Source organism: Macaca thibetana, chromosome 10 (genome assembly GCF_024542745.1).
Source record: "Macaca thibetana thibetana isolate TM-01 chromosome 10, ASM2454274v1, whole genome shotgun sequence".
Classification (NCBI taxonomy): domain Eukaryota; kingdom Metazoa; phylum Chordata; class Mammalia; order Primates; family Cercopithecidae; genus Macaca; species Macaca thibetana.
This window is the reverse complement of record NC_065587.1, coordinates 62,639,427-62,659,742: the sequence shown is the minus strand read 5'-3', so window position 1 is coordinate 62,659,742 and position 20,316 is coordinate 62,639,427. Positions and strand designations below refer to the sequence as shown.

The window sequence follows — 20,316 nt, the reverse complement described above, 5'->3', positions numbered from 1 at the left end:
TTCATGTCCTGTTTCTGCTTCAGCCCCTTTTTGCCTGTAAGGCTCACTCCCACTCAGCTTGTCAGAGCCCCCCGCGGGATGCTGCCCAGTTCATGAACTGCTCACAAACGCCAATTCAATCTTTAAAACTCTATTTGGGTCGGGGGTGGTGGTTCACACCTGTAATCCCAGCTACTTGGGAAGCTGAGGCAGGAGAATCACTTGAACCCTGGTGGTGGAGGTTGCAGTGAGCCGAGATCGTGCCAGAGCACTCCAGCCTGGGCGACAGAGTGAGACTCCATCTCAAAACAAAACAAAACAAAACAAAAAACCAAAAGACTCAATTTGTTACTTTTTTTGTTTTGTTTTAACACTTCTAAGTGTCCCCATGAGCTGGCCTCCTGCTCCTCCAGGACTTTTTTCTCTCCACTGACATCCTTGCTCTGGCCCAGGTAGCCACATTGACCCCCTTGCTAGTCCTTCCACACTCCTGCCTCTAAGCCTTTGTTGAGTTTTCACTCTGCCTGGAATGTTCTTTACTCTGATATTTACAAAGCCAATTCCCTCTCTTCCTCAGGTCTTTACTCAAATGTCACATCAGTGAGGCCTTCACATATACACAGTGTAGATCAAATTATACCCCCAGCACTCCCTGGCCCTTTAAAGCTTTATCCTTTGCACTTGCCAACATCTGACATATTCTATATTGACTTGTGTTTATTATTCTCTTCCCCACCACACACACATTGGAATATAAGCTCTATAAGGTCAGGGACCTTGTTCATGACTATCTCTCCAGTGCCCAGACAGTACCTGGCACAGAGTGGGTGTTCTATAAATGTTTGTTGAATGAAGGCCGGGTGCGGTGGCTCATGCCTGTAATCCCAACACTTTGGGAGGCCGAGGCGGGCAGATCACCTGAGGTTGGGAGTTTGAGACCAGCCTGACCAACATGCAGAAATCCCATCTCTACTGAAAATACAAAATTAGCTGGGCGTGGTGGCACATGCCTGTAATCCCAGCTACTCGGGAGGCTGAGGCAGGAGAATCGCCTGAACCCAGGAGGCAGAGGTTGCAGTGAGCCGAGATCATGCCATTGCACTCCAGCCTGGGCAACAAGAGTGAAACTCCATCTCAAAAAAAAAAAAAAAAGTTTGTTGAATGACTAAATGGTGTTGTTTATAGAAAAGCAAGTCACACGTGGGTGAAGGATGACTGTGATCGAAGTTAGTTGAATGTGGTTAAGAGCTGGTTCTGGGTTGGACTTGCCTGGATTTGAATCCCAGCTTTCTCATTTGCCAGGTGTGACTGTGGGCAATTGGGTTACAGTTTCTGTGCCTCAGTTCTTTGTCTGTGAAAGGAGGAGGATGCCAATACCCTCCATCAGCCTGTGTAAGGAGCATATGAGGTTCTATGCACGAAGCTGCCTGCTTTGCACTCTGCGTGCTTGGTAAATGTTAGCTTTTTTTTTTTTTTTTTTTTTTTTTCTTGAGACGGAGTCTCGCTCTGTCGCCCAGGCTGGAGTGCAGTGGCCGGATCTCAGCTCACTGCAAGCTCCGCCTCCCGGGTTTACGCCATTCTCCTGCCTCAGCCTCCGGAGTAGCTGGGACTACAGGCGCCCGCCACCTCGCCCGGCTAGTTTTTTGTATTTTTAGTAGAGACGGGGTTTCACGGTGTTAGCCAGGATGGTCTCGATCTCCTGACCTTGTGATCCGCCCGTCTCGGCCTCCCAAAGTGCTGGGATTACAGGCTTGAGCCACCGCGCCCGGCCGGTAAATGTTAGCTTTAAACAAAATTATACCTTGTAATGCCACTTTGGGAAATGTAACTATATAAAACACAGAAAAAATAAGGCCGAAGAGAAAAGAACATTTAAATGCACACCGATATGGGGGATTTTATTGTATTTACAAAGGAAAAAGTGGGTCAGAAATGAAAGAGGATTAACTGGATCCAGTTGCGTTTTGGCTACAGGTAGCCCAGGTCACAGGAGGAATCTTCATCCCTGGGAGTTCCTGCTACAGAAAGAAAGATCAAGCTCAATCCGGGGAATTGAAGTGAGGGTGACTAGAGTGGGATGCATGGAACCAGGGCTATGGGTGCTCCCATGGCAGGAGCTGGCCTTTCGGATTCCAAAAGAGGCTGTGTGGGGTGGAGGGAAGGATGTGCAAGCGTGCCAGCGAGGTCAGTCCCAGGCTTAGCCCCTGCTCTCTGCTCTGCCAGCCAACTCCCACCAAGACCCTGGGCCAGTCACTTCCCCTTGAAGAAGCTGCCTCTAATCCCCAGACAGGCTCAGCGTTCTCCCAGCCTCACTGTCACCACTTCCCAGCGTCTCTTCCCACTCATCACAATGAAGTAATTGACTGTACGAGAACGTTATCTAGTTCCTTGCTGCCTTGGTGCATTATGAATTCCGTGAAAGCAGGGGTCGCTGCCGTCCTGTACCCTGCTATGCCTCCGGTCCAGAGCGTGGCATGTCACAGTCACTGGATGGTCTTTACAGGGGTGGGAGGATGGCTAAACCCGAGCCTCAGTTTCCTTACAGGGCCGTTACATGGACACAATGTATGATGGGTGCAAAAGTGAGCCATCTGTCACATGGCTCTCCTCTGCACTCTAAAGCAGGAACTTATTCCTGCTCACCAGTGATATCCTGGTATTTGCAGCAGTCCAGCTGGAGGGGGAACAATGGCTGTAGCAGCCTTCAGGACCCTTCCTGCCAGCTCTGCGGGCTCTATGACTTCAATCTCTGTGAAGCCTCTGGCTTTTAACTGGCAGGAACAAAGCCTGCATTCTTAGGATTAGCCCTCCCTGGAGCCATCCACCCTACCGGGGCCTGATGAGAGCCATAGCAGGTGAACAATTACCTAATCCCAGCCTGCGAGGCACAGAGGAGGCATTCTTCTTAGAGACATTATTTTTGAACTCTAGTCTTGCGGACCCTAGAGATGGTAAGAGCTAACCCCTCCTTTCACAGAGTCGAAACTAAGAAGCGAGTTGCTGTGCCGCTAGTTGCGGAACCAGGCCTGGGGTCCAGGCATTCTTCCCGCCTCCCAGCCTGGTTGTCGCCCCTCCTGTCATCTGCCGTAGGCCTGGTGCTGCTTGTAGATGGTGAAATCTCTGGGCTGGTGGTGTCTAATCGGGTTGGGAAGAAGGGGAGAGAGGCCACGGAGAGCTCTGCTGGGAACTGGATTTGCTTAATAGATTGGACCAGAAGTGCCCAGCAGAGCCACACTGGGACCTGCTTGTGCTCGCAGTTCAATCAGGCTCTAGGCCGGCTGTGGTGGCTCACACCTGTAATCCCAGCACTTTGGGAGGCCAAGGCAGGTGGATCACCTGAGGTCAGGAGTTCGAGACCAGCCTGGCCAGCATGATGAAACCCCATCTCTACTAAAAGTACAAAAAGTTAGCCGGGTGTGGTGGCGGGTGCCTGTAATCCCAGCACTTAGGGAGGCTGAGGAGGGCGGATCACCTGAGGTCAGGAGTTCACTACTAAAAGTACAAAAATCAACTGGGCATGGTGGCAGGCACCTAATCCCAGCTACTCGGGAGGCTGAGAATCACTTGAACCCTGGAGGCGGAGGTTGTAGTGAGTTGAGATCACGCTACTGCACTCCAGCCCGGGTGATGAGAGTGAAACTGCATCCCAACAACAACAACAACAACAACAACAAATCAGGTTCTAAACCCCAGCAGAGTTTCTCCAAACAGCCAAGACATTTTTGGGAAACTTTGCCCATGAAGTGGGGCTTTGTGCAAAGAACAGGTCTTGGGCCTGCCAGTCCCTGACTTGGGGCCAGCTGCCACCCCCTCTTTGCCTCACTTTTCCTCCTCTGTAAAATGAGGTAACTCATTTCCGATCTCCCCTGACTCCCAGGAGAAACATGAGGGCCAGTGAGCTGGGGAACGACAGTCATCACGTCTCTCGTCTGCTGATCGTGTGTCTGTGCACACTCATCTACCACAGTGTGTGGGAGGGCTGGTCTGTCTTTGGCTTTATAGTTTTTTGAACTTGGCAAGGGATCCAGAGCATGCCTGTCAGTTCACCTGCAGCCAAATCCTTGGGGACACCTGTTAAAATTCAGATTTCTGGGTCGTATCCCGGAACCATTCAGTGAGTAACATTTTTGGGCATGGACACTGAGCCTGGCCTCTGGCTCCGCACTGGGATACAGCCGTGGATAAGATGCGGTCTCCATCAGACACTTCCCACCCGTCATGTCTAAAGAACTCTCCTAGTATTGATTGATTGATTGAGACGAGATCTCACTATATTGGGCAAGCTGGTCTCAAACTCCTGGCCTCAAGTGGTTCTTCCCCATCAGCCTCCCAAAGTGCTGGGATTACAGGCATGAGCCACCACACCCAGGCACTTTCCTAGTTTTTTTTTTTTTTTTTTTTGAGACGGAGTCTCGCTCTGTCGCCCAGGCTGGAGTGCAGTGGCCGGATCTCAGCTCACTGCAAGCTCCGCCTCCCGGGTTCACGCCATTCTCCTGCCTCAGCCTCCTGAGAAGCTGGGACTACAGGCGCCCGCCACCTCGCCCGGCTAGTTTTTTGTATTTTTTAGTAGAGACGGGGTTTCACCGTGTTAGCCAGCATGGTCTCGATCTCCTGACCTCGTGATCCGCCCGTCTCGGCCTCCCAAAGTGCTGGGATTACAGGCTTGAGCCACTGTGCCCGGCCTTTTTTTTTTTTTTTAGACAGAGTCTTACTCTGTTGCCCAGGCTGGAGTGCAATGGCGCCATCTCAGCTCACTGACACCTCCGCCTCCCAGCTTCAAGCGATTCTCCTGCCTCAGCCTCCCAAGTGGCTGGGATTACAGGCGTGAGCCACTACGCCTGGCTAATTTTTGTATTTTTAGTAAAGACAGGGTTTCGCCATGTTGGCCAGGTTGGTGTCGATCTCCTGACCTCAGATGATCCACCCACCTCGGCCTCACAAAGTGCTGGGATTACAGGCCTGAGCCACCATGCCCAGCCATTCTCCTAGTTCTTAATGTCTGTCAGGAGGGTCCTTGTTCTTGGTTTGTTTGGCAGAGCCCCATACCTTCAGAGAGGAGTGGATTTTTTCCTTTTCCCAGCAAACCATGGAGTAGGAAGCCCTGAAGTCCCTAGAAGCACACATGCACACACACCCATACCTGTGCTTCTGCAGCAGGGCCACCAGGATGCTCTCCAATTCCATTTGCTTTTGTTCTGCCCACACACTGTCCACCTGACGGCCAAGCCGTGCCCTTGCTCCTCGCTCTTGGTTTCTCTCTCTGTGTGGTTAGAAAAAGAGAACTAGTTGCTATTTGGGTAGGATGTGGAGAGGCAGAGGTATATATCCCTACACCTATTTCAATATCTGGTGTGGACTCTTCTACCCAACTGAATTAGATTCAGCCACACTTAGGGAGGCAGTATATATACTAGTGAAGAGTACAGTAGTACAAATGTATACAGTTGCAAAACGTCTCCCCACAGATTATGAATTATAGAGGGAAAAATAACTTTATAGAGGAGAAACCTGGCAGACACCATGTTAACCAACTGATCGAAGTTACCATCTACCAATAATCCACCAATAATGGCACAAGTTGCCATCCTGTGCCTCCTGATACCAGGCACTGAGAAGGACACAACATTACTTCTGTGAGTGCATCACCTGATTCCTCTAATCATCATTAGAGGAATGCATCCTCTAATCATGGGGATATGTCTGGCAAATTCAACATGAGAGACATTCTATAAATCATTAGCCTTTAGTAATCAAAACTGTCAATGTCATGAAAGACCGAGGAACAATTCCAGATTAAAAGAAACTGAAGAGACATGACAACTAAATGGTATCCATGATCCCAGATTGGGTCCCAGATCAGAAAAAGAAATAATTGTCATAAAGGACATTTTGGGACAACTGGTAAAATTTGAAAATGGATTATAACTGACAATTATATTATGATTATGTAAGGAAATGTCCTTTGGTTAGGTATTAGGAGACACATACAGAAGTACCTAAAGGTAGAGGGTCATGATGACTGCAATTTACTCTCAAATGGTTCAGCAAAAATGATAACAACACTTAATGTGCATATGTGTTTCTGTGGTATGTATCTATATCTAGCTATAGATATAGAGTAAGCAAATGTGATAAAATGTTAGGAATTGGAAGGGTATATGGAAGTCCATTGTGCTTTTGTTGCAACTTTTTTGTAAGTTTGAGATTTTTTCAAAGTAAGAACTAAAAAACATACAGGCTATAGAGTCAGGCAGTTTTGCTCCAAACTCTGCCACTCTTTGTGTGTCCTTTAAGAGCTATTAACCCTAGGCCTAGACACAGTGGCTCATGCCTGTAATCCCAGCACGTTGGGAGGCTGAGGCGGGCAGATCACGAGGTCAGGAGATCGAGACTGTCCTGGTTAACATGGTGAAACCTTGTCTCTACTAAAATATACAAAAATTAGCCAGGTGTGGTGGCGGGCACCTGTAGTCCCAGCTACTCGGGAGGCTGAGGCAGGAGAATGGTGTGAACCCGGGAGACAGAGCTTGCAGTGAGCTGAGATTGTGCCACTGCACTCCAGCCTGGGCGACAGAGCGAGACTCCGTCTCAAAAAAAAAAAAAAAAAAAAAAGCTATTACCCCTGTATAATGGGGATAAGGGTTGTTATGAAGATTAAAGAAGAAACTAAAAGCTGGGCAAGGTGGCTTACAACTGTAATCCCAATGCTTTGGGAGGCCAAGGTGGGAGGATCGCTTGAGGCCAGGAGTTCAAGACCAGCCTGGACAACATAGTGAGACGCCATCTCTACAAAAAATAAAATTGTCGGTTGTGGTGGTGCATACTGGTAGTCCCAGCTACTTGGGAGGCTAAGATGGGAGGATCATTTGAGTCCAGGCATTTGAGTTTACAATGAGGCATGATCATTCCACTGCACTCCAGCCTGGGCAACAGAATGAGACCCTGTCTCTAAAAAAAAGAAAGCAAGAAACTAAGAATAATAGTAGCTGACACTACCAAGGGCATCCTGTGTGCCCAGCACTGTGCCAAGTGTCTGTAAATGTCCCAGGGCAGAGCCTTTGTTTTTGGCATGGAGTCATGATTAAATGGTAACTACCACCAGTGTGGTTACTGTCAGAGCCTAGCCGGAAGAGGCACATGGTAGGTGTGGAGGTAAGCTGAGGTTTAACGCTGGAACCCTTTTGCTATGGGAAGTCCAGAAATGACACTTGCTGTGCCAAGGAAGAGATCTGACTTGGTCCCTGGTCTCCTGTAGGGAACAAGATCCTGGAGACTCTGCTGCAGAGTGTGGGAAGAAGTCACTAGAACTCCTGCTTACCCCTGCTGCCTGCTCATGATGTCTTGGAGCAGCTTGCGGGCGGACAGCTGGCCCAGCACCTTCCGGTAGCTGTTGGTGAAGATGGCATCTGCATACCGCCGCATCCTGTGCAGAAGGAGTCAGGGGTCAGAGGGCGGGGTGGAGGCCAGGCGAGGGGACAGTCACGGCTGCATTCGCCATGTCTCTGCAAGATCCTTCTGTTGTCATCTGTCCCACTCACCCCAAGAGAGACTCAGACCCCTCTGAGTGACCTCTGTGAAGCTGTGTCTGCCTCCTCTGCAAGGACGGGCAGTGGGTGCTGCCTGGAGACATAGCCGGGGCCCAGCTAATGGGCTGAGTCTGCATTCACTAACGCCTGCCCCATGGCAGGGATGGCTTGGGAGTGGTGGGAACTTTCCCCAGGGGCTGCTTACCTGAGAGTCAAAGGGGGAGGTGGGGAGCAGTGGGAGCTGCTGCTGAGGGTGAGGATCACAAAGAAGAACACCCAGAGTGGCATCCTTCACCTGGGGCTGGCACCTGCAGAGTGACAGGAGAGGAAGGTCAGGTGTAGCCACAGCCATCGGGATGGCCTTTACTGGCCCAGCCCTGGGCTTGACTCCATGGCAAGCCTTGGTTCTTGATTTTTGGAAACTGTGGGATGGGAAAAAGAATTCGGACTCTGGAAGTCAGACAGACCCGGGTTCACATTCTGCCTCTGCCAGCCACCCGCTCTGACTTCACTTTCTTCATCTGTAGAATGGGTATGATGGAGCTACCCTGCCAACCACATAGGGTTGAACTGAAAACCAGTGACGGTAGAGAAATTTCCCCTTGCCATAAGGCATTAGAAGTGGGATTTGGGGCCAGGCACGGTGGCTCATGCCTATAATCCCAGCACTTTGGGAGGCTGAGGTGAGCGGATCACCTGAGGCCAGGAGTTTGAGACCAGCCTGGCCAACCTGGTGAAACCCTGTCTCTACTAAAATTACAAAAATAAGACAGGAGTGGTGGCATGTGCCTGTAATCCCAGCTACTCGGGAGGCTGAGGCATGAGAATCCCTTGAACCCGGGAGGCGCAGGTTGCAGTGAGCCAAGATCATGCCATGCACTCCACACTGGGTGACAAAGTGAGACCCTGTTTCAAAAAAAAAAAAAAAAAATTAAATAAATAAAATAAAATGGGATCCCTTAGCAAGGAATGGGGAAGGTCAAAGAATCTTCTCTCAATGCCCCCTCATTCAACCCCATCCAGTGTGGCAGTGACGGCAGGCAGCAAGGGCAACTGCTCCGCTCTGAGTCAGACAAACTGGAAATTCAAATCCTAGCTCAGCTGTCATTAGCTGTGTGTCCCAGGACAAGTGGCTTCCCCTCTCTGAGCCTTATTTTCCCTGGCCATAAAACCGAGATGGTAACTAGACCTCCTCCTTTGGCTCCTGTAAGGATCTGGTGAGGTGAGGTGCCTGAACCAATAGGGAATTCTCTAGAAACCTTTGCTGTGGCTACCTAAGACTGACCCTCTGAGAGGGCAGGCTCTTCCTGTTTTAATTTTGTTTGGAGTTGGAGAGAGGGGAGAAGGGCTCTAAGTCTTGCTCCAGACGCTTAGATTTCGCTGAAGGGTTTTAGTCCTGGAAGAGACCGAAGAGCCGGGGGAGCCAGCGTGGCACAGTCGTCCCATAGGTCCTGTAACTACCCTTAATTGGGGCCTGCGGACACCATGCTCTGCAATTAGGGGAAGAACAGCCAGCAGGGGACAGAGCCCGCCCCTGCGCAAGTGCCACTGTGTCGGCCCAGACCTGCCTGAGCGTGGAAACACGGCTGCCATCGGGGGACTTGGCCCCCTAGGAATTCGGTCCTCCCATCTCCATGGGTTTCTCCCTCTCAGCAGGATGTCTCCTCCATGGGGGTGTAGATCCATCCAGGGGCCCAGCCGGCCCCGGAGATGGCCAGCACCCCCGCCTTTCCCACGATCTCCCGACATGGCTTCCTTCCCTCCCGCTCCTGGGTCCTGCTGAGGAGTTCCGGCAGGCAGGGCCAGCGCTGGCAGAACCCAGCTTGTTCTCCCGGCCCTCTCAGAGTATCGCCCTCCTTTCCGAAGGCACTGAAATCTCCTCTAACCCAGGGATGCCTTGGCCCCCAGGCAGCACTCTCAGGGACCGCTCATTGCAACCTGAGACCCTGTGCCTGCAGAGCTGGAGGGAGCAGCAGCCCAGGCCTCAGCGATCAGTCCCTCCCTCCCTGACACAAGCATCCCCACTCCCCTACCCCGCCCCGACCGCACACTGGCCGTCCTCCACTTCCTGCTCTGCTCGAGTGAGCACTGGCTGCCAGCGAATGACAGGGAGCTCACTACCCCCAGCCCTGGGGCTTACTTCCAAGTGGTTCTTTATTTATTTATTTTGAGACAGGGTCTCACTCTGTGGCCCAGGCTGAGATAGAGTGGTGCAATCATGGCCTCAAACTCCTGGCCTCAAGCAATCCTCCTGCCTCAGCCTCCTGAGTAGCCGGGACTGCAGGCATGTGCCATCATGCCCAGCTAATTTTGAAATTTTCTGTAAAGATAAAGTCTCACGATATTGCCGAGGCTGGTTTCAAACCCCCGGGCTTAAGCAATCCCCCCGCCTCAGCCTCACAAAGTGTTGGGATTACAGGCATGAGCCACCATGCCCGGCCCAGGCAGTTCTTATTGTTAGGAAGTTTGTCTCATCATGTCAAGCCCAAATCTCCTTCTTCTGCAAATATTCGTTAAGCCTCTACTGTTCCGGTAAGGACTGGGGCTAGAGAAAAGATGAGAACATGGGATCTGCCCCGAGGGCTGGCTGTGTAACTTCCGCCTGCTGGGCCAGAGCCTCTGCACCTGCAGCCAAACGACCAGCCCTTTAGATACGTCTCGCATCTGACTTAAGCCTTTGTTCCTCAGACCAAGGCTCGGCAGCCTTCCGTCCTCCTCATCGCACCATACCATGTCTGGTCCCCCTTCTCCCCACCTGGTCCAGGCTGCCTCTCCAGAAGTGGAATTTCCTAAGCTGGGAGACCTTTGGACACAAGCAGCGCCCCTTGACAGAAGCCACTGCCTTTCCTGTCTCTCCGCTGCGGCCTGGCTTTCTTGCCTTCTTTGCTGCTGATGTTTAAAGATTCAGGCAGATCTGGGTCCCCGATCACCTCCCTCCCCTGCTCAGAAGCCCCTGGCTCCCCACTCCCTCCAGAATAAAGCTCAAACCCCTTGTCTTGACTTAAGCTTTCCCTCTGCCTCCTGAGCTCCTGCCCCTTCTCCCAAGGACTGGCACAAGGGATTCCCAGCCCCTGTGCCCTACCGGGCTCTACAACCCACCCTTGCACTCTCCCTCTGGAGCAGGCATCCCCATGCTCCTCTTACAGCTGAGGAAAAGAGCCCAGAGGGGACAAGGACCTTTTCCATGGTCCTCCATCAAATTAGTTTTGGAGTGGGCACTTCAGAATGGGCCTCCCCATTCCCAGGCCAGCAGACTTCCTCCCGCTCCATGCAGCAGCTTCCCAGGTACAATGCTCTATTCACAGCATTCCCCGTTCACAAGGGGCCTCAGCCTCCATCGCCCGCACGTGGGAAAGGGTCTGAAAAAAAGGAAAACTTCTTGCTCTTTGTCGTTGGGCCTCTGGGGAAGAAAGAATGGAGACAGACAGGAACACCTGCTTGACTGGCCCCTCCCTATGCACACCCGGTAGTTTCAAGGAGTTGAAAATAACCTTATAGAAGGGCAGACTTTGATGGCGAGGGCAAGTCACAGTAAACATGATAATACCCCGCTCATTCAAGATAAGGCTCAGTAACTGCACAGGCTAACCAAGGGGCTCAACATTTGCCACAAATCCTGTGCCCCAGGCATAGGTCAAGACACCATGGCAACCTCTGAGCTATGAGAACCTAATCCATGGGTTTGCAGATCCCACTGGATGAAAATGGGAAACAACAAGAATTACCCAGTGTAGGGTAAGATAAGAATAGAGGTTATGTCACTAAGGATAAAAAAGCTCCAGCCTGAGCAACATAGCGAGACCCCATCTCTACAAAAAATAAAATAAAATAAATTATCTAGGCATGGTGGCACATGCCTGTAGTCCCAGCTACTCTGGAGGCTGATATGGGAGGATTGCTTGAGCACAAGAGGTTAAGTCTGCAGTGATCCATGATAGTGTCACTGCACTGTAGCCTAAGTGCCAGAGCAAGACCTTATCTCAAAGAATAAAATAAAATAGCTGTCAACAGACACATTCCACATGACAACTTAAGGAGTCAAAATTCACCGAATGAAGTGTAGCCAAGCCCAACAGCATTGCTGACAACGCTGATGACTGAAGGCACTCCAGAGTTTATAATCTATCATGATCATTGGTTAGCTTCCTGCAGTGCTTACTGATTCTGTGATTAGATGTACTTGAGATTGCCTGGATTCAGGATAAACAGGCACTTAATCTACATCCGTTGGCACCTTTTGCCAGCCTTCATGTCAGGAATGTCAGGAGAATTCTGCAGATTCACCTGCAGCTAACGACAGAGGTCAGGTCCCAAGCACCCAAATTCGCAAGGGCATTTTTGAAAACCCAGGGAAAGAACATCTTTAACTTTCCTTGAACATTCCCCTTTGAAATTTGAGCACCCCAAAGCATCGACATCCTGATCTGGTTTATAAACTGTTTCACCGACAGCACTCTAAGTTAAAAGAAATCTAAGTTTTTAATGAGGAAGCATCTTGAACTGTCATTCAAAAGAGTGATACTCCAGCTCATTCCAGAAGGGGTTTGAGGCGGTCTATGGTGAAAGACACAAATACTTCAGGATCATTAAAGCAAGGATCAGGAGACAGGCGTGGGGTAGCGGAGGACTCCAAGGGCAGATAATTGTGTCTAAAACCTGGAGTAAAGAGTGCGGCTGCAATTGAGCAAGAAAGCAAAATGTTATCAATTTCCCAGCAATTACATTGAATCAGTTCTGAGTGATCAATGAGCAGTATTGATTTGCACAGCCACTTGGCTCATCTCTGATCCATGGCAGAATCCCATCGCTGACAGGAAAATCAAGCCAACTCACATTTGCCCCCGAAGCCTGCCCACGCACCCTTGAAGGAGCACTGAGACCTCAACGCCTGCGACAGACACCTGGAGCCAGTCCGCCACGCGCCCAAGTTAAGAGAAGCCCCAAACAGCACCATCAAAAGCCTATTCCAGAGCCTCTATTGAGGGGTGGTTTTATCCAGAGAGGGGCTCAGATGTACTCACCCGTCCATGAGTAAAGAGGATGGTGGTGGGCCTCTTGGACTCAGTGTTTCTGAGTTGGTGAGAAGGTTAACTTTTCTTGCCCCCAACCAGCCCAGCCCCCAAGGGCCACCCCTCTCACCTGATGCGGCAGATCTCCCCCTGCTCCGAGGCACTGCTCCAGTCCACGGGCCCTGAGCTGGGTGTTGGCTCCGGCAGCCGCCTGGCGTCCCCATCATTTATCCCTTCATTTTCCTAAGCGTTGTCAGCGTCAGAGAATCAATTACCCACAAGTCAACCAAAGGACTGTTTTTAGCATCACATCACACTGACAAACCCTAATAGGTGAAAGAGGTTTGGCCCCTTGCAAATTAAGACTCCTGGTAAAGTCTCCCTTTACCTTTGACAGGGTGGACAGAGTACAAAGTTGTAACATCATTCCAAGAGGATATAGAGAATATATACTGCCATAATAATGATCGGAGAACTCGGCTGGGCGCGGTGGCTCACACCTGCCATCCTAGCACTTTGGGAGGCTGAGGCGGGTGGATTGCCTGAGCTCAGAAGTTTGAGACCAACCTGGGCAACATAATGAGACCCCGTCTCTACAAAAAATTTAAAAATTAGCTGGGCGTGGTGGCACACGGCTGTTGTCCCAGCTACTCAGGTGGCTGAGGCAGGAGTGTCACCTAAGCCTGGGAGGCGGAGGTTGCAGTGAGCCAAGACCACACTATTGCACTCCAGCTTGGGTGAAAGAGCAAGACTCTATCTCAAAAAATATATTTTTTAAAAAAGAAAAAATATGTGTTAAAAATAATTGGAATACTCATAAGACTGAAACACCAAGAGTTTATTGATTCCCCAAGATAAATGTGCCTTTTTAAAAGTTCCTATAATTTAGTTTTGTCCCTGTGTAATTTTATTTCACTTTTGGGAAGACACATTACGAATAAACGTTATTCTCTCCTTAGTAGGGAATTCGTTCACTATCTCCCTTGTCGTCCAATTATCAGAATTCTGCACTATTTGATTTACACCTGCTTGGTCACCCGCTGTTTTCAACAGCTAACGTGGGAGCATCCGTCGTCATTTGTCAAGGCAGCCAGACATTGGCAGTTGCCTCAGAGAAGTGTGAAGTGAGAGGGAAGAGATGGAAAACCGTGGGAGAGTTGTGCTTCCAGATTTCCCTAGCCTATAGCTAAGAAATCCTCACGAATGACATAAAAGCATAGGAGGCAGAAGCTCTGGTTTCCCAGGCAGCCATTGTGAAAGTGTGGAAAGAGCTCCAAGCCTCGAGTCTAGGGACCTGCTACCTCTTCCAAGCCTGTCAATCATGACCTCTATGACCCTTAGGAAGTTACTTCTACCTGGCTGGGCACGGTGGCTCACACCTGTAATCCCAGTGCTTTGGGGGCCTGAGGTGGGTGGGTCACGAGGTCAGGGGTTCGAGACCAGCCTGACCAACATGGTGAAACCCTGTCTCTACTAAAAATGCAAAAATTAGCTGGGTGTGATGGTGGATGCCTGTAACCCCAGCTACTCAGGAGGCTGAGGCAGGAGAATTGCTTGAACCCGGGAGATGGAGGTTGCAGTGAGCTGATATCGCGCCACTACACTCCAACCTGGGTGACAGAGCGAGACTCTGTCTCAAAAAAAAAAAAAAAAAAGGAAGTTACTTCTACCCTCCAGGCCTTAGTTTCTATCTGGAAACTTGAGAGTTGACATAGAATAGCAACTTCCAAACTTTTTTTTTTGAAAGGGAGTCTCTCTTTGTCGCCCAGGTTGGAGTGCAGTGGCGTAATCTCGACTCGATGCAACCTCCACCTCCCAGGTTCAAGTGATTCTCCTGCCTCAGCCTCCAGAGTAGCTGGGATTACAGGCGCGTACCACCACGCCTGGCTAAGTTTTGTATTTTAGTAGAGATGGGATTTTGCCATGTTGGCCAGGCTGGTCTCGAACTTCTGACCTCAGGTGATCCACCCCCCCTCGGCCTCCCAAAGTACTGGGATGACAAGTGTAAGCCACTGCACCCAGCCCAAACTTTTTTTAAAAAGTGGCAAAACTCTTTCTTTGGAAACCTACAGAAACAGGTTTTTAATATGGGGCTACTGTGGTTGAAGAGGGGGAAGTGGAGTGGAGACCACCTTGCCTACCCCTGAGGTACCTCAGTGGGTCACAATTACAAGCCAGTAGTTTCCAAGAGTCCCCTTAGCAACACTATTTTGTGTTTCTGCTTCTTATCCTGCACTGAGCCATGTTCTCGGCATCTAGCAAATACGGGATGTTTCTCATAGAAGCAAAGCTTGAGTGGTATGTCACCTTGCTGGCCAGGATATGAAGTGGTCAGGTCAGGCCAGATCCCCAAGGATTAAAAATGGGCTGATAGTGGTCAGGTGCAGTGGCTCATGCCTGTAATCCCAGCACTTTGGGAGGCCAAGGCGGGCGGACTGCCTGAGCTCAGGAGTTCGAGATCACACTGGGCAACATGGTGAAACTCCGTCTCTACTAAAATACAAAAAAATTAGCTGGGCATAGTGGCACGTGCCTGTAATCCCAGCTACTGGGGAGGCTGAGACACAAGAATCGCTTAAGCCCCAGAGGCAGAGGTTGCATGAGCCGAGATGGCGCCACTGCACTTCAGCTTGGATGACAGAGTGAGACTGTCTCAAAAAAAGTAAAAATAAAAGGCAGGGCGTGGTGGTTCATGTCTGTAATCCCAGCACCTTGGGAGGCCGAGGCGGGCGGATCACGAGGTCAGGAGATCAAGATCATCCTGGCTAACTTGGTGAAACCCTGTCTGTACCAAAAATACAAAAGAATTAGCCAGGCGGCCGGGCGCGGTGGCTCAAGCCTGTAATCCCAGCACTTTGGGAGGCCGAGGCGGGTGGATCACGAGGTCAGGAGATCGAGACTATCCTGGCTAACACGGTGAAACCCCGTCTCTACTAAAAATACAAAAAATTAGCCGGGCGTGGTAGCGGGCGCCTGTAGTCCCAGCTACTTGGGAGGCTGAGGCGGGAGAATGGCGTGAACCAAGGGGGCGGAGCTTGCAGTGAGCCGAGATCGCACCACTGCACTCCAGCCTGGGTGACAGAGCGAGACTGTCTCAAAAAATAATAAATAAGTAAATAAATAAATAAGCTGATAGCTTTAAATTAATTATTATTATTATTTGTTTAATTTTTTGGAGACAGGGTCTCGCTCAGGCTGGAGTGCAGTGGCGAGATCTCAGCTCACTGCAGCCTTGACCTCCTGGGCTCGAGCAATCCCCAACCTCAGCCTCCTGAGTAGCTGGGACTGCAGTTGCATGCTACCATGCCCAGCTAAGTTTGTTTTAGTAGAGATGAGGTCTCACTATGTTGCCCTGGCCAAAAATTAAATACTACTTAAAAAAAAAAAAAAGTGCAGATCACAGCATCAGGGAGCAGACAAAAACGTTGGGAGACCCAGGGCTATGGGCTCTCGCACAGTCAGGAAGTGTGGGGTGACTCCTGGAAATGCAAAGTGTGGACCATTCAGAGCTGGGCACCCAGAGTGGATGCTGGGCCAGGGCACAGATGCAGGTTACACGGAGTTGGCTGGAGAAGCCATGGGACTCAGAATCCAGTCTCGGTTGAAACTGTGTGCCAGGCATTGTGCTACAGACTTCACGCCCTACCTCAGTTTTCTTATTTGTAAAATGGGAGTGATAGAGCTCAACTTATGAGTCTGTTGGGTGAAGATTATTGTGACATTGCATAAGGGGCAGACCTGGCAGAGGACAGACCTCACAGTTTAGCTTTGACAATTGCTATTCTTGTCATTGCGATAAATGAGGAAACAGGCATAGAAGGCTACGTGCTCAGCCACAGCCACAGAGCTAGTCAGTAACTGGAAGAGCTATGAGTCAAACATGTTTTCTGACTTCCTTGCAGCCCCAGCTACTCGGGAGGCTGAGGCAGGAGGATCACTTGAGCCCAGGAGTTGGAGGCCACAGTGAGCTATGTTCATGCCACCATACTCCAGCCTGGGCAATGGAGTGACACCCTCCCTGTCTCTACTGAAAAAAAAAAGGAAAAAAAAGTTTTCTGATTTCCGATTTTTTTTTTTTTTTTTTTTTTTTTTTGCCCCACAATATGGCCCTTCCTGGGCCTACCAGTTCTAAATTTTTTTTAAAAAAAGAACTTTAACAGTTTGGCTGGGCACGGTGGCTCACGCATGTAATCCCAGCACTTTGGGAGGCTGAGGCAGGCAGACTGCCTGAGGTCAGGAGTTGGAGACCAATCTGGTCAACATGGTGAAACACCATCTCTACTAAAAATACAAAAAAATTAGCCAGACCAGGTGGCATGCGCCTGTAATCCCAGCTGCTTGGGCGGCTGAGGCAGGGGAGTTGCTTGAACCAGGGAGGTTGTAGTGAGCTAAGATCGCAGCACTGTGCTCCATCCTGGGTGACACAGTGAGACTCCGTCTCAAAAACAAACAAACAAAAAACAATTCACGTATCATAAAGCTCACTTGTTTTAAGTCTATGGCTGCATGAGTTTTCATACATTTATACAGTGGTGCCACCATTGCCACAATCCTGTTTTGGAACGCTTCTGTCCCTCCAAAAGTTCCCTGTAGCCCATTTGCTCTCAGTCCCCATTCCTGCCCCCCACCCTAGGCAACCCCCAATCTGCTGTCTCACAGTTTTTCCTTTTCCTAGGAAATTCCTGTAAATTGAATCTTTTATATGATGAGTAAATCATAATAAATCAAATAAAGTACGCACTTTTTGGTGCCAGGCTTCTTTCACCCAGCACAATGTTTTTGTTTATTTGTTTGTTTGTTTGTTTTGAGACGGAGTCTCGCTCTGTCGCCCAGGCTGGAGTGCAGTGACCGGATCTCGGCTCATGCAAGCTCCGCCTCCCGGGTTCACGCCATTCTCCCGCCTCAGCCTCCCGAGTAGCTGGGACTACAGGCGTCCGCCACTTCGCCCGGCTAGTTTTTTGTATATTTTGGTAGAGATGGGGTTTCACCGTGTTAGCCAGGATGGTCTGGATCTCCTGACCTCGTGATCCGCCTGTCTCGGCCTCCCAAAGTGCTGGGATTACAGGCTTCAGCTACCGCGCCTGGCCTCAGCACAATGTTTTGATCTTCATCCATGCTGATCCAGGTATTAACAGTTTGTTCCTTTTTATTCCATTGTATGGATGTATGACTGTTTGTTTACCCATTCACCTTGATGGACATTTAGGTTGATTCCAGTTTGGGGCTACTATGAATTATGCTGCTATGAACTTTTTTTTTTTTTTTTTTTTTTGAGACAGGATCTTGCTCTGTCGCGTAGCCTGGAGTACAGTGGCACAAGCTTAGCTCAATGCAGCCTTGACTTCCTGTGCTCAAGTGATCCTCCCACCTCAGCCTCCTGAGTAGCTGGGACCACATGTGTGAGCCACTGCACCCAGCTAATTAAAAAAAAAAATTTTTTTTGTAGCAGTGGGGTCTCTCTATATTGCCCAGGGTCTCTCTCTATCAAACTCTTGGGTTAAAGTGATCCTCCCACCTCGGCCTCCCAAAGTGTTGAGATTACAGGTGTGAGTCACCCTGCCCGGCCTGCTATGAACATTTCAGTAGGAGACCTTGTGTGAACATGTTTTCATTAATCTTGGGTGGGTACCTAGGAGGGGAATCGCTGGGTCATATAATGAGGGTTTAGCTTTTTCAGAAACTGCCAGTCTTTTCCAAAATGGCTGTACCACTGACTTTCTCCCCAGCAGCGATGGGGGTCTGTCCCTGAAATTCTTAAATGAGCATCTATTTCCTCATCTCACAAACCTCTCTTAAGCAACTAATTAGGCCCACGTAGAGCTTGCTGGATTAGCTGTCCAGCTCCGAGTGGCTTGGTCCCTTTTGTGCAGTTACGGGAGTGGGGCGGGCCTCTCCCCTCCGCATAGCATCTTCTGGGGTGCTATGAGGAACGTAGAGTGTTTGGACACAGTGCTTGTCTTCAAAGAGCTACAGGAGGAAGCTGAATCACTACCCCGGGTAGGTAGATCCAGAGAGGGACACAGTATCAGTATAAACGCTCCAAGAATCGAGAGAAGGGAGAAGTCACATAAACCCAGGAGTTCATCAGACACGAGTAGGGAGAAGCTTAAAATGGGAGCACAGGTTTAGGGGACAAATGGATTTGGATTTGAAACCAACTCTGCCATTTGCCCCATGTGAGATTCTAGGCAAGCTCAATCCCTTAATCTCTCTGAGCCTCAGTTACTACATCTGTACAATGGGGTGATAAGAACTACCACTCCAGGTTGTTGTGAGAACCAGAAATACGCTTGGCCAGGCACGGTGGCTCACATCTGTAGTCCCAACACTGGGAGGCAGAGGCAGGCAGGTTGCTTGAGCCCAGGAGTTCGAGACCAGCTTGGGCAACACAGCGAGACCCCCGTCTCCACAAAAAGAAAGAAAGAAAAAGAAATATGCATGTTGGTGTCTGATATGTAAGTGTCTTGGCAAATGGTAGCAGTTATTGTAGTTTTTCAGAGCTGAGCTCTGAAAAAACAGGCAGCTTGGTGGCAGCCTGGCGGCGGGAAGGGCTGGGAGCCATCCTGGTGACAGGCTTTATTTGCAGTAAATTCTCAAACCCACTGAGAAAGAGCATAGTGGGGCGGGGGGTGGGGGAGGATGGGGAGCTAGAAAGAACCCAGAGAATGAAAACCCAGCCCCTTCCACCGATTCCCACCGCCGCCTTGTCCTTGTCCTCCGAGTGGTGATGAGAACGCCTCGGTCGCCGCCCAGCTCACTTTCCCAGGACGTGTTTTAACCCAGCGTTAATTAGTGATTGTGGCTGCATCTAGGGCTGGGGGCTTGAGCTGAAGAAAGAAAGTGCCCCAGAGAAAGGCAGACTTTAAAAGGCCCCAAAAGGCTGGGGCAGTGAGGCTCTGCGGAGAAGGAGACAAGCCGTGCATTTGTGTTGCAAATTTCCAGTGTGTGCAAGCCAGCCATTCAAAGAGGGCGATGCTACTGGCAGCCGGCATGGGGGTGGGGAGGGAAAGGAAGTCCACAAAGGGGGCCTGTCTGAGGACCTCAGACCCTGCTTTGTGAAAGCTGCTTTCATCCCCCTCCCTGGTTGATGGCAGTGTTCCCAGTCCAAGGCCACTGTGCAAGGATGCAGAGGCCTGGACCCCAGACTCCCAGATTATCTTGACCCTCCCTGCTTGCCCTTCTAGGCCTGTTTTTGTGGCATCAGCAACAGCAGGTGTCTGAGTGCTCCCGGGTACTGTGTCAGAGGAGACCAGGTTTAAGTGGTGTGGGCTTGCTAGGTGGCTTCAGGCAAAGTCACTTGACCTCCCTGAGTGTCAGTTTCCTCTTCTGTAAAATGGAGCTGATGTGGTCCTTTCTCCTGCTTCACAGGGTCCTACCCAAACAGAAGGGCCTGTGATTGGATGGCAGCTCAGAGCTTCATTTCTTTCTGAAAAAGTCTGCATCTGGGAAAGTCATTAGAAGAGCTCTTTTAATGAAGAGATGAGGTCAGTTGTACTTAGCGAATCAATGATGCAACTCTGGTCTCCTTGGAAATGTTACTCCCATGAGTATTTTAATTTTTTTTTTTTGAGACGGAGTTTAGCCCAGGCTGGAGTGCAATGGCACGATCTCAGCTCACAGCAACCTCAGCCTCCCGGGTTCAAGCGATTCTCCTGCCTCTGCCTCCCCAGTAGCTGGGATTACAGGCATGTGCCACCACACCCAACTAATTTTGTATTTTTAGTAGAGATGGAATTTCACCATGTTGGCCAGGCTGGTCTTGAACTCCACTCACCTCAGGCTCCCAAAGGGCTGGGATTACA

At 50.1% G+C, this 20,316-nt stretch overlaps 2 protein-coding genes across 14 annotated transcripts in view; one reads left to right on the top strand and one right to left on the bottom strand.

Annotated features, from left to right (window-relative positions):
• MANBAL (mannosidase beta like) overlaps window positions 1-20,316 on the top strand; it is a 634,273-nt gene that overhangs the window by 564,523 nt on the left and 49,434 nt on the right. For 2 of the 12 annotated variants that reach the window (XM_050807389.1, XM_050807391.1), the window contains exon 1: window positions 19,508-19,511. The exons of the other annotated variants lie outside the window; for them this stretch is intronic. The gene's annotated coding sequence lies outside the window, so the exon portion shown is untranslated. Of the gene's footprint in view, window positions 1-19,507; window positions 19,512-20,316 lie in introns of those variants that run through there. 12 annotated transcript variants of the gene reach the window in all.
• On the bottom strand, window positions 1,757-12,715 carry GHRH (growth hormone releasing hormone). Of its 2 annotated transcripts, none has more exons than XM_050807377.1 (5): window positions 12,645-12,715; window positions 7,711-7,813; window positions 7,298-7,402; window positions 5,120-5,239; window positions 1,757-1,994 (listed from the first exon to the last, which is right to left on the bottom strand). In XM_050807377.1, the coding sequence occupies exons 2-5, from the start codon at window positions 7,791-7,793 to the stop codon at window positions 1,979-1,981; spliced, it is 324 nt and encodes a 107-aa protein (XP_050663334.1). In that variant the 5' UTR covers window positions 7,794-7,813; window positions 12,645-12,715; the 3' UTR covers window positions 1,757-1,978. The 2 variants fall into 2 exon arrangements, with proteins under 2 accessions (XP_050663334.1, XP_050663333.1); XM_050807376.1 differs by having other exon boundaries at window positions 1,794-1,997.

What these genes read in the sequence shown, in the direction of transcription:
- GHRH (XM_050807376.1), bottom strand. Translation starts at nt 7,793, where the DNA reads ATGCCACTCTGGGTGTTCTTCTTTGTGATCCTCACCCTCAGCAGCAGC. An exon ending in CCTCCCCCTTTGACTCTCAG is followed by an intron (nt 7,403 to 7,710) that starts GTAAGCAGCCCC and finishes CCTTCTGCACAG; the next exon opens with GATGCGGCGGTATGCAGATG. An exon ending in ATCATGAGCAGGCAGCAGGG is followed by an intron (nt 5,240 to 7,297) that starts GTAAGCAGGAGT and finishes CTAACCACACAG; the next exon opens with AGAGAGAAACCAAGAGCGAG.